A 10,630-nucleotide genomic window follows, 5' to 3' on the forward strand; every position below is an offset into this window, starting at 1 on the left:
ATTCTGCATTGCACCCAGAGTTGTGCCAGAAGTTTGCGTTTTGTTTCTTCGGGGTTTAGAGTTCGGGGGACTTGGTCTGGTGGTCTTCTTTTGACTATCTTGGTTGTTAGTTGACTCAAGCGTCCTTCGCGAGGTATCATATGGCAACTCGTATGGCATTGCTTCCGCAGTGCCTTTCCAATGATGCTTTCAGTGGCATTCACCAGCCGGCGCGATCACATTCTCTGGAATTTAAGCGAACACCCTCTACAAACCTGAGGTTTAGTAATTTGAAGGGACATGTTGTTTTTGGGTGCGGCGCGAGGTTTGAAAGAATGGAGGCCAGATTTCCGGTTTGCGCGCGAGCTGCGGCGGGGGACAGCACTAGGGGTTTTGGGGATTTGGCGGTTATGGTGAATGACTGCTCGGGGAAGATGGGTGGAGCTGTTGCAGAGGCGGCTGTTAGGGCTGGCCTACAATTAGTGCCTGTTTGTCTTACGGGGCCTGGTCTTGGACGTTCATTCTCCATTCAGGGGGTTAATGTCGAGTCTGTGGATTCTCAAGAGCGTGAGCGAGTGATGGATCAAGTATTGCAAGATTATCCTAATGTCATTGTCGTGGACTACACATTACCAGCAGCTGTGAATGGTGAAGCATAACTCTTGCCCTAACTTTGATGTAGAAGTCCGGTTTGGCTAGGGATGAGGCTCCATCAGCGCGAGTGTTATGTCTCTTGGATGCTATCGGTTTTTGGTTTTTGTTGTGGTGGTGCCGACTTCGTTCAGGAGTTTAAAGCGGTGTTCATACAGGTAATGCTGAATTTTACTGTAGTCGGGGCCTACCATTCGTGATGGGTACCACGGGTGGTGATCGTGATAAGCTTATGGAGGATGTATTGAAATCCGGGGTATACTCAGTTATCGCTCCTCAAATGGGAAAGCAGGTAATGTGTCTTATGACGCATTTCCTATCCATAAACCCCCTAGACACGTACTCACAGCCGGTAGATCATCATTTTCTACAGTTAGAAATCCTTTGTATCTGTGCATCAATGAAATGGAGTGTCGAAGTCTTGACAGCCATGAACCTAAAAATAAATTGTGTTCCAGGTTGTAGCATTTCAAGCAGCTATGGCGATCATGGCTGAGCAGTTCCCAGGCGCCTTTTCAGGCTACAAACTCAAGGTTTCTAGAATTTCAAACTTTTCACGTCTTCAACTTCAGCGAGTAGCATTGCATGCTGAAGTTATTCAACAAATGCTTGATGTTTGTTTCAGCAAATGCCCTTTTATAAGGATACTCGATGAAGCCTGTGGTTGTGCGTGGTTTTGTGTAAAATAGATGATAATGCTTGTTGTTCACGAGTTTTAGACAGCTTTCCTGTCGTTGAATACTTCAGAATTGTGTTGTGTATGCTTGCAGGTTCTAGAATCCCATCAGTCCACCAAAGTGGATACGTCTGGAACTGCGAAAGCTATTATTGGCAGCTTTCAGAAACTAGGCCTTGCCTTTGACATGGAAGAGGTGTTTGTTTTCAGTCCCTTACGCATCCCTTTAAATTACTCAATTTCAGCTGTAACCTGTAATATTTTCTTAAATTAATATCCTCTATCTTGTTTTTCTCACTAGTGCGTGCGATTTTTCATCTCTGCTGGATGCTTGTGGATTGTGGCAGATCGAGATGGTAAGAGATCCCAAGAGGCAAATTGAGGAGATGAAAGTGCCTGAAGCACACCTTAATGGTCATGCTTATCATACATACCAAGTTGTTTCGCCAGACGGCATGTACGAAAACTCCTGCCCATGGACTAGCAATGCACTGTTATTGTTATTCTCAAGTTTTCTGACGCATATTGAAGCAGCATTTAACATCAACTCTTCGAAGATGTCCTAGTCATACTTTGAATCGTTTTGAAGGTATTCGTATCTGAAAGGGTCTCCTTGTACCTGTAGGGTTATCTTTGAATTTCAGCACAATGTGTGCGGGAGATCTATATATGCAGAGGGTACTGTCGATGCAGTCTTATTTTTAGCCAAGAAGGTAAGCATCTGACTGAGGAAATTATTCTGTTCCATTTAAGTTGGATTTTTTTACTTTCTTGACCACCAGTTTGGAGTGATGCCTTGCCTTTGAGGATGCTTCAGGAGGCACTCATCACTGTACATATTGCTATCGGTTTTTCGTATTTGGTGTCCGAATATAATTTTAGACAGGCAGTTCTGAAGTCTCTGGATGCTCGCTGTAATGTGCAGATCCGAGAGAGATCAGATAAGAAGTTGTACAATATGATTGATGTGTTGCGCGAAGGGAGCATGCGGTAAGATGCAGATATCATATTTTGTAGTCGAACCTTAAGGAATGAAAGAGAATGCAATTTTGCCTTTTATTTCCAAATTTTCCTCTTCTGAGTTGTCACCCAGGTTTCAATTGTTTTTGACTGGAGTTCACAGTGGGCAATTTGCTCACAATGTGTTGTTCTGAGGACTGGAAGCATTTAGTAAGGTACCAAGCTGGGTTCTCACTTGCATTTGTTTCTTGCTGCTCATGATCTCTCTTCTAAGGTATATACGAGTACTTTCTGAGCGACCTAGTGTGTGTTTTACGCTTGTTCGACGTTTTATTTATTATTCATTCCGCAATGTAAGATCTGAAGGTGCTGAAAGGTGCTGTTTAGTGTCTGTTATATCTTAGATGAGTCTGTCGTGGGTTATGCATACATGAGAGGCTGCATTCTTAACTGCAATTTTTAGTGTCAAGTGATAATTCTACTCGTTCGATATTCTCATTGAAGCAGTCCTTGCGAATTACTGTTGATGGATGCCAAGTAGGAACGAGTTCATTGAGGTGTCGCTTTTGTCTTATATGCAATGTATTGAAACAGAATATTGAAAATAGAGAGAGATATGTGTGTGCATAGATAGATATATATATATATATATATATATAGTACAACAAAAGATGTGAGAATGGACGTGTTTACAAATGCCTTTGTGATTTATATTTATATACACATGAAATTTTAACGATGGTTTCACAATCAAAAAACATTGTGTGTATGTGAAACGATAGATCTAAAAAAACTAGTTTTAACAAGGTGCGTGATTAATTTAGATAAATAATGAAAAATTGTGTACAGCCAACAAGAAATAATAAGAAAGGTATTTATATTGTTTATCTTAATTTACTTCGATATATATGTATATATATAATCCATGGATAAGAAAATTACAAAATCAAATACAAACTTTAGCACAAGTCCTTTTTGTCAAGAAGACTTGGCAACTCTATCATTATAAGTGTTTTAATAATTTGGTAACAATGCTTAGTTTCGACAAATATTAAATAGAATTTGCTAGAAAATTGTTAAAGAACATATGAAGATAATCTTCAAATACTTTGGAGCATTTTAAGTGTATCTTAAAAAAATAGATATTTAAAGTAAATTGGGTAAAATATTAATTTAGCAATAGTGGTTTTATTGTGATTCTCTTTAGTACAAACATTACTAAAAGCAACAAGACTTATAAGGAGGTGGTGCCATCATATAATCATGGAACCAAGTGAGTGTCATATATTTAGTTTTGAAGTAGAAATTAAATCATCTCAGTAAGTTATGTATTCAAAGAAAAAATATATTAAAAAATGTGGTTCAACATATTATAAATATTACATATACAGTGACAAACAAAACCGAGTACAAAATCTGAACACTCATAGTTCATTGATCCTTCCAACTGACACATAAGTCAATTGATAGAATTACTTTTTTATTGTGTGTATTCATCCAGTCTTCTACATGGATGAAAAATCTCATTATTATTTGATGTAGGGTTTATGAGAAAAGTGTTGTAGAAGCACACAGACATGCGTACTCAGTTTTGGTTGCTTCTTCTTGCTGAATTTCGAAATTTCAATATACACTCCTTGTTGCAAGATTTGAGGGCATTTTTTGTTTGTTGTGTTGTTCTTGTTGTATACTATCTATAGTAAAAGTTGATTTTTCAATTGTATCTCTATGCCTCGGTTGTGTGAATCATTGAAGCACCAAGCATTGGTGCAGCTTAGGAGTGGTGTTTCTACAAGAAAAGTTGCAGACTCACTTGGAATGAGTCAGTCTTCAGTAGCTCATCTGAGGAGGGAGATTAGTGGTGAAATAGAAAAGCAAAGAGGAGGACGTCCAAAGGTTTTAGGAGAGCAAGAGAAGCGACTTGGTGTGCACCTTGTCACTACTGGTTGTCTCAAAACGGCAAGTGCAGCTGCAAAACAACTTCGAGAAAAAACAGATAAACACTTCTCAGACATCACCTTGAGGCGTGGTTTGAGAGAAGCTGGTTTGGGTGCTTGTGTGCAACAAAAGAAGCCTCTACTTGCCAAAAGACATGTTCTTGCAAGGTTGAGTTTTGTTCATAAATACAAAAATTGGACCGTTGATGATTGGAGACGGGTTATTTTCAGTGATGAGACAAAGATTAACCTAATCAACTCAGATGGTAGGTCTTGGTGTTGGTTGAGAGAAGGAGAACGACCTGGACCTAAACATGTTAGTCAAACTGTCAAACATGGTGGTGGTTCAATTATGATTTGAGGTTGTATGACTGCTTTTGGGCCAGGTGCTTGGTATCAAATTGAAGGTAGAATGGAGCAACACTTGTACAAAAAAAATTTAGAAACCTACTTGCAAAGTATCACACAGAATTACAACTTAGATCCTACTAAGGTGGTTTTTCAACATGATAATGATCCCAAACATATGACAAAAAGTGTTCAATTTTGGCTCTCTTCACAACCATTTCAGCTCCTTCGATGGCTAGCTCAATCTCCAAATTTGAATCCAATGGAACATTTTTGGGCCCTTCTCAAACAGCGTTTAAGCCAAGTCACTCCAAGGCCAAGAGGTGTTGAAGAATTGTGGGAGAATGTTTGTAGTATTTACCCTAGTTTTGATGCAAAAGATTGTGAGAAACTATACAAAAGTATGCCAAGAAGGATTTCAGCTGTTTTGGAAGCAAAAGGTTATTGGACTAAATATTGAAGTTTGAAGATTTTCTTTGAACAATACTGAGTACAAGACATAGTTGTTGATTTGACTTTGTAGAAGGATGTTTAGTTATCAATTTGATGTGCAACTTTGTACATGTATACAAGACTGTGTGTATTATTCCATGTAACTTTCAGATTTATAAAGCAATCATTGAAATTTCTGTAATTGCTCTTGAAAGTTGGCACTTCAGATTTTGTACTCGGTTTTGTTTGTCACTGTACAAGTTGCTTTAACATTATTGTTAGCAAGAATTAAGCAATGCCAAAGCAAAGGTAGCAGCATATGCTAAGAGAATAAGCTTCTAAATATTTAATGTTAATTGCAAGATGACATATTCTTCCAAAAAATTTAAATATGTATACATATAATTATGTTAAAAATATATATATACACACACATATATATATTATTGTAGTATCAAGAATGGTCAATTTTTTAAGTGGTATGTGATGTTAAAAGTATATATATTTTTGAATTCTTATCTCTTTGCATGTAAAATTTTAGTTTAAATTAAAAATTACAAGCTATTTTGTATATTTTAATATTTTAGAATACAACTAAGTGTGAAATTTTAATCTGAATCTTGATCATATTAATACTTTATTTCGAAAATCTTGTTAATCTATAAAATTAAAACTATTTGATAATATCAAATTTAAAAATCAATTTAGTTGAAGATAATTAATTTAAAATATATTATGAAAAAATATGCCTTTAACTCATATTCGTTTAGAATTTTAAACTTATAGCAACTATGTTTTTTTTTTAATCTCATAGAAGATATTTATATTTATAAGGTATTCTTAATGTCATCAAAGTTATTGCTACCACAACTTATTTTTATTAATTTAATAATTATATTTAAATTTAAAATTTAAAATTGTATATGGTTTGAAATTATTTAAACATATCAAAAATATTTCAAATATTGTGGTTGGAATTAAAATATATATATATATATATATATATGCCAAGTAGGTGAGAGATTGTGATGATGGTGACAATAGAACATGGAACAAGAATGTCTGGGTAGTGATTGATTTTAAATCTTAAGTGTGAAATGTATTGATTACCTTAACTAGCCTTTATAATATTCATCTCATCCCTAATATTTGGAAGAAAAAGACTCATGTTGCATTCATTAAGTTAATGTGACCACAAGATTTATGTGACCACATGTGGATGAATACAGCAGAACATCTCTCCTAGTGTACATCAGAAACATTTAATACTTATCACTTAAAGTAATTTAAGAATCAACTCATATTTACTTAAATAATAGCACTGATGCCTTAAAAACTGATTCACAAACACATGCTTCTAAGAAAACTTATATATATATATATATATATATATAAATGCATTAAGAAGTGCAGAGGAATTTCCTCAGGCAACAGACTCTGGCATTTCTAGATGCCAGATTCTTCTATAGAACAACCCTGTCTATCAAAATCGAAGCTGCACAGTCGCAGCATCTGGCTTCACCGAAGAAACACAAAAGAGAAAAATTTAAAAGATTAAGAAACCACAAAAACTAAAACACCAATCACGAATGCAATGAATGGTGTCCAAGCACTGAGAACACATTGGGTCCGAAAGCTACAACCCTAAAAGTGGCTCCTTAGTGCCGTGGAATCTTTACCGACACCCACCCAATGGATCGCAGTGAATGAATGGCAAGACGACAAACCTGCAACGTTGTCATCACATCACTTGGAGAGAACGGAAAGAAGTGTGATGGCTTGGAGCAGCACAGAGCAGCCCAACTGTGCACGCCGCAAAGCCCCGGCAGCATTCTGCACACATCCGACATCCGACATCAAGCAGTCAGTGAGTAAGTGAATCACTTGCAATGGGAAGAATGGACATGGAAATGACAGTTCACGGTGGAATCAGCAACTACAACTTAAGCGTTGGAGTTCAACCTGATCGATAATAGTGCTTTGCATCCCTTACAAAACACCTGCACCTACAAAAAAACAAGACTAGGAAAGAGCCATGGGTGGGGAGCGATGACCTACCTGGGGAGGAGTGACAAGAGCTGTTGGTTCACCGCCTGGCACCTCGGGCAGTCCAGGATCTGGAGTTGATGAATCCGAGGGTGTCGAAGCTTGTGGAGTCGAAATCGGAGATGTAGATGGAGGTATAGACGGGGATGGAGCTGGAGTGGTTGTCGACGCAGGAGGTGGTGTCGACATTGGGACTGGGACTGGGACTGGAGCTGGGACCGGGACCGGCGCCGCGTGATGCCATGGAGTTGGAGCTTTAGAAGGTGGGGAGGAGTACGATGGGGTAGGAGATGGGGTTGGGATTACAGAATTCGGGGGAGTGGCAGGAGCTGGAGTCGTGAAACTGTGAGGTTCAGGGCTCACCGAAGGTGGACGTGAAGAAGGTGGCGGCGGTTGTGATGGCGATGATGCAGTGATGTTTGGATGTGGTGGCGGTGCTATGGAAGGAGGCGGCGATGTGGATGGCAATGGTGAAGGTGGAGGCAAGGGAGTCGGAGCGCTTGCAGATTTGGATACCATTATAGCGAGCTTCTGGTTGAAGTTGCAGTGTGTGCCCACGCCTTCGGCTCCTTTGTCACATGAGAAATAGTACACGCCTGGCTGCGTCGCTTTCCACTGCATTTGCTTTGCCAAAGACAGATTCATAAACATCGAGCATAACCTAGAATCCTATGCATGGTCTGTGCATATGAAAGTTACTGAATCAAGGTGGGGTAATAATTCGCAAATGCACCATGGGTTGCACACTTGGGAGAATCAAAACCTACTTACCGAATAGTAGCCTGAGTTCCCCTCGTCAAGCAGAGTAGCGCCGTCGAAGTCACAATTTTGGTACGTGGCTTGGGATTTCATTTGCCACACATTGTGTACTCCTGCTGCAAATTTGAAAACTGCAACAGGACAGCTAACAACAAGCTAGTGAGTAAGTTGAAGCTTAGAAGGCATGATGAAGGCTCAGAGAATGTAGGAAAGAAGTTCTCCTAGCGTCTCTAGCATGTATGGCTTCGATCCACACCTAAACTGTCGCCGACGTAAAACTTTTGGGAAGACGCCCACGCTTCGTAATTGGGAGCAGTAGTTTGGCTGGAATCGTAGCTTGCCCATCCTGCCGTTCCTCCAACATCCACAGACTTGGCGTGGCAGGTGCAAACCATGAACACAATCACTGCTGCAATGGCGAAGTCAACTTCAAAGCCCTTCGTGAGCGCCATACTAGGCATGTCAAGCAGCTATCCCTCTGTTACAGCATCCCATGGATATCAGCAATGGATGCTTGTTCAACTTCTAAGACTTGAGCTTCCTTGACCTCAAATTGATAATCTGTTCTAGTGTTATGGCCTCCGTTTCAAGCTTCAGTAGTCTTCGGCAGGAATATGCACTTGAAATACCTGCACTAACCAGGAATCGATACTTGATCATAAATCTGAAGCTCAGAGCTAGTTGCCACTCCTGTCACATTCGACGAGAACAAAACATTGATGCAGCTAATCCCCAAGAAGCAAGGAAAAGAAGTTCCAAGAACAGGAAAAGCAAATGCAGCTGAAAACCCCCACAACTTGTGCAAATCGTATCACTTAGGTGTGTCAGTGGACTCATTACTCGTACCTGGGGGCTCTGAACAGTCACGAGTTTCACAGTACCTGCCAGATGCTTCCATATGATACTTCCCCCACCTTACACATTTGCACTGATTCCACTGGTTACGTTACACCAACTTCAGCACATGTCTAAATTCCAGCAACAAGCAGAACCTGGCAGCGAGGATCGCACACCATCATACATTCCAAAGCGATCACAGATGTGTCACCTCCACTACAGAAATAAAGTACCCTCAACAAACCGACGCTTGCCAGTGCACCCAACAAAACAGGCTTACCCTGGGCAACTTAACAGCGCCTTAGCGATGAACCCTCATCAACGGAGAGTCACACATACCGGCACTGAACTAGAGCTGATTCAGGCGGCACGGAGGTGACATGAACGTCGATTTCACAGCAGCATGGTCAGCAATGAATGAGGGGGGATGGAGGTGCACGCATGAAAGATCATGGTGGAGTGGGAGGGGGGGGGGGGGGGGGGGGGGGGAGGTGGCGTCACGGGAACGGGGCCAGGGGCGATGGCGACGCTGCCTGGCGATTGATGCCTCCGTGTTGGGGGCAGGAGGCGAGGTACTGACACACTCACGCATTCACAAGGAATGGGGTCTGACCGTGCTGAGGGGATCGGCACCGACCTGCAGAGTAGTCAGGGAGGCAGCGCGGTGCGGAACGAACTTCGAGGCAGCAGCAGCAACTAGCTGCGGTGCTGCATTCAACAGCCCTGCAACAAGTCTGCTGCTAGTCTGGTTGCAATGGTGGTTGTTGTGGTGGTAGATTTGTAAGGGATGTGGAATGTGGGGCATCATCAGTTGCGGCGTTGGGCAGTCCGCCCATTGCTCCGGGGACACCTTCATGGCACCCCATGTGAGATCAGGGTGCATGGCACGCATTGTGAATACTGTATCTCCATCTCCACTTCTGCTTCATTCTGCTCAGCGTTGTATTGCATTGTATTGTCTTGTAGTAGAAAACTGTGTCTGTGTGTGGGTGTGTTTTGTTTTGATTTATTTTCCTTTCGTTGTTATTTATTGTTTCTTGATTCGTAAAGTAGCAATTGCCTTCCATCACAGTAAACATCTGATTGGGCAGGTTTTGACTGTATCTTTCCATTCGTTTTGCAGGAGGATCAAAGTTCGCTCGAGTTCAATTGGATTCTTGAGGTAACGAGGTAATACAGTAACATTAAGTCTAAGTGATTGTAATTTGTTTTTGTTTAATTAATCAAGGAAATGGTGTTGTTTTTTCATGTGGCATACTTTGTTTGATAAGCAATACGAGAGTATTTGGGAAACAAGCGTATTTTTTTATGCAGGTTGCAACTCTTCTTCTTTTGTGAACTGTTGTAGAATTTTCTTTTTATCCAATTCTAAATATTGTAGCATATTAGGATTTTTGAAGGGCTTGTATCTATAAAGTATTCATTAAAAAACACATTGCTCCATTTTAAAGTAAACGTACAAAATATGTAACTACCAACCTTCTCCTAAATTAAGAGGGTGAAACACTTTACCTTATTATTTTACCCATGATAAATTTTGATGCACTTAGGAACTTATATATATCTTGCAAAGGTTTATTTTCTTTAACTTTCTGGAACATTTATCAGCGAAAAGTATCATTTTTTGGCATTATTTTGCAACACTCTGAAAATTATGACAGAGTTCTATACAATAATGTTGATTTTTCCATTATAAACATACTTACATATATTAACTACAAAATTAATTGGAATAAAAATATATTAAGATAAAATACACATGTATCAATTACAAAGTTTATATATATCTTGCAAAGTATATATATATATATATATATATATATATATGTATAGTTTACAAAGAAAATAAACTTTGCAACATACATACATATATATATATATATATATATATATATTGAAAACTTCTAAAATAAAGAAAGTTCTTGAGACCATGTGAATTTTTTTGGTGTTGAAATCTAAGAAAAGAGTTTGTCAAAATTTCAATGTGTTTTGAATATTAAACTAA

At 39.5% G+C, this 10,630-nt stretch overlaps 2 protein-coding genes and 1 long non-coding RNA gene across 10 annotated transcripts; 2 read left to right on the forward strand and 1 right to left on the reverse strand.

The window, feature by feature from the left end:
* Window positions 1-29: 29 nt before the first annotated feature.
* Window positions 30-2,506, forward strand: LOC112292673 (4-hydroxy-tetrahydrodipicolinate reductase 1, chloroplastic). The gene is made up of 7 exons (XM_024541405.3): window positions 30-627; window positions 789-922; window positions 1,089-1,163; window positions 1,401-1,502; window positions 1,654-1,763; window positions 1,932-2,019; window positions 2,232-2,506. Exons 1-7 carry the CDS (start codon window positions 141-143, stop codon window positions 2,298-2,300), a joined length of 1,065 nt encoding a protein of 354 aa, XP_024397173.1. The 5' UTR covers window positions 30-140; the 3' UTR covers window positions 2,301-2,506.
* A 3,753-nt stretch (window positions 2,507-6,259) lies between these two features.
* On the reverse strand, window positions 6,260-9,066 carry LOC112292154 (uncharacterized). 8 transcript variants are annotated; one of them, XM_090256282.1, is made up of 6 exons: window positions 8,906-9,066; window positions 8,635-8,716; window positions 8,045-8,417; window positions 7,801-7,919; window positions 7,042-7,644; window positions 6,260-6,816 (listed from the first exon to the last, which is right to left on the reverse strand). In XM_090256282.1, exons 3-6 carry the CDS (start codon window positions 8,247-8,249, stop codon window positions 6,730-6,732), a joined length of 1,014 nt encoding a protein of 337 aa, XP_090112408.1. In that variant the 5' UTR covers window positions 8,250-8,417; window positions 8,635-8,716; window positions 8,906-9,066; the 3' UTR covers window positions 6,260-6,729. The 8 variants fall into 8 exon arrangements, with proteins under 8 accessions (XP_090112408.1, XP_024396116.1, XP_024396103.1 ...); XM_024540348.3 differs by having other exon boundaries at window positions 8,635-8,702; window positions 8,906-9,047; XM_024540335.3 differs by having other exon boundaries at window positions 7,042-7,653; window positions 8,635-8,702; window positions 8,906-9,047.
* A 322-nt stretch (window positions 9,067-9,388) lies between these two features.
* On the forward strand, window positions 9,389-9,871 carry LOC149987716 (uncharacterized). The gene is made up of 2 exons (XR_016506595.1): window positions 9,389-9,527; window positions 9,749-9,871. It is a non-coding gene; the product is annotated as an uncharacterized LOC149987716 (long non-coding RNA).
* Window positions 9,872-10,630: the final 759 nt, after the last annotated feature.

This window comes from Physcomitrium patens, chromosome 15 (genome assembly GCF_059467195.1).
Source record: "Physcomitrium patens ecotype Gransden chromosome 15, ASM5946719v1, whole genome shotgun sequence".
NCBI lineage: Eukaryota > Viridiplantae > Streptophyta > Bryopsida > Funariales > Funariaceae > Physcomitrium > Physcomitrium patens.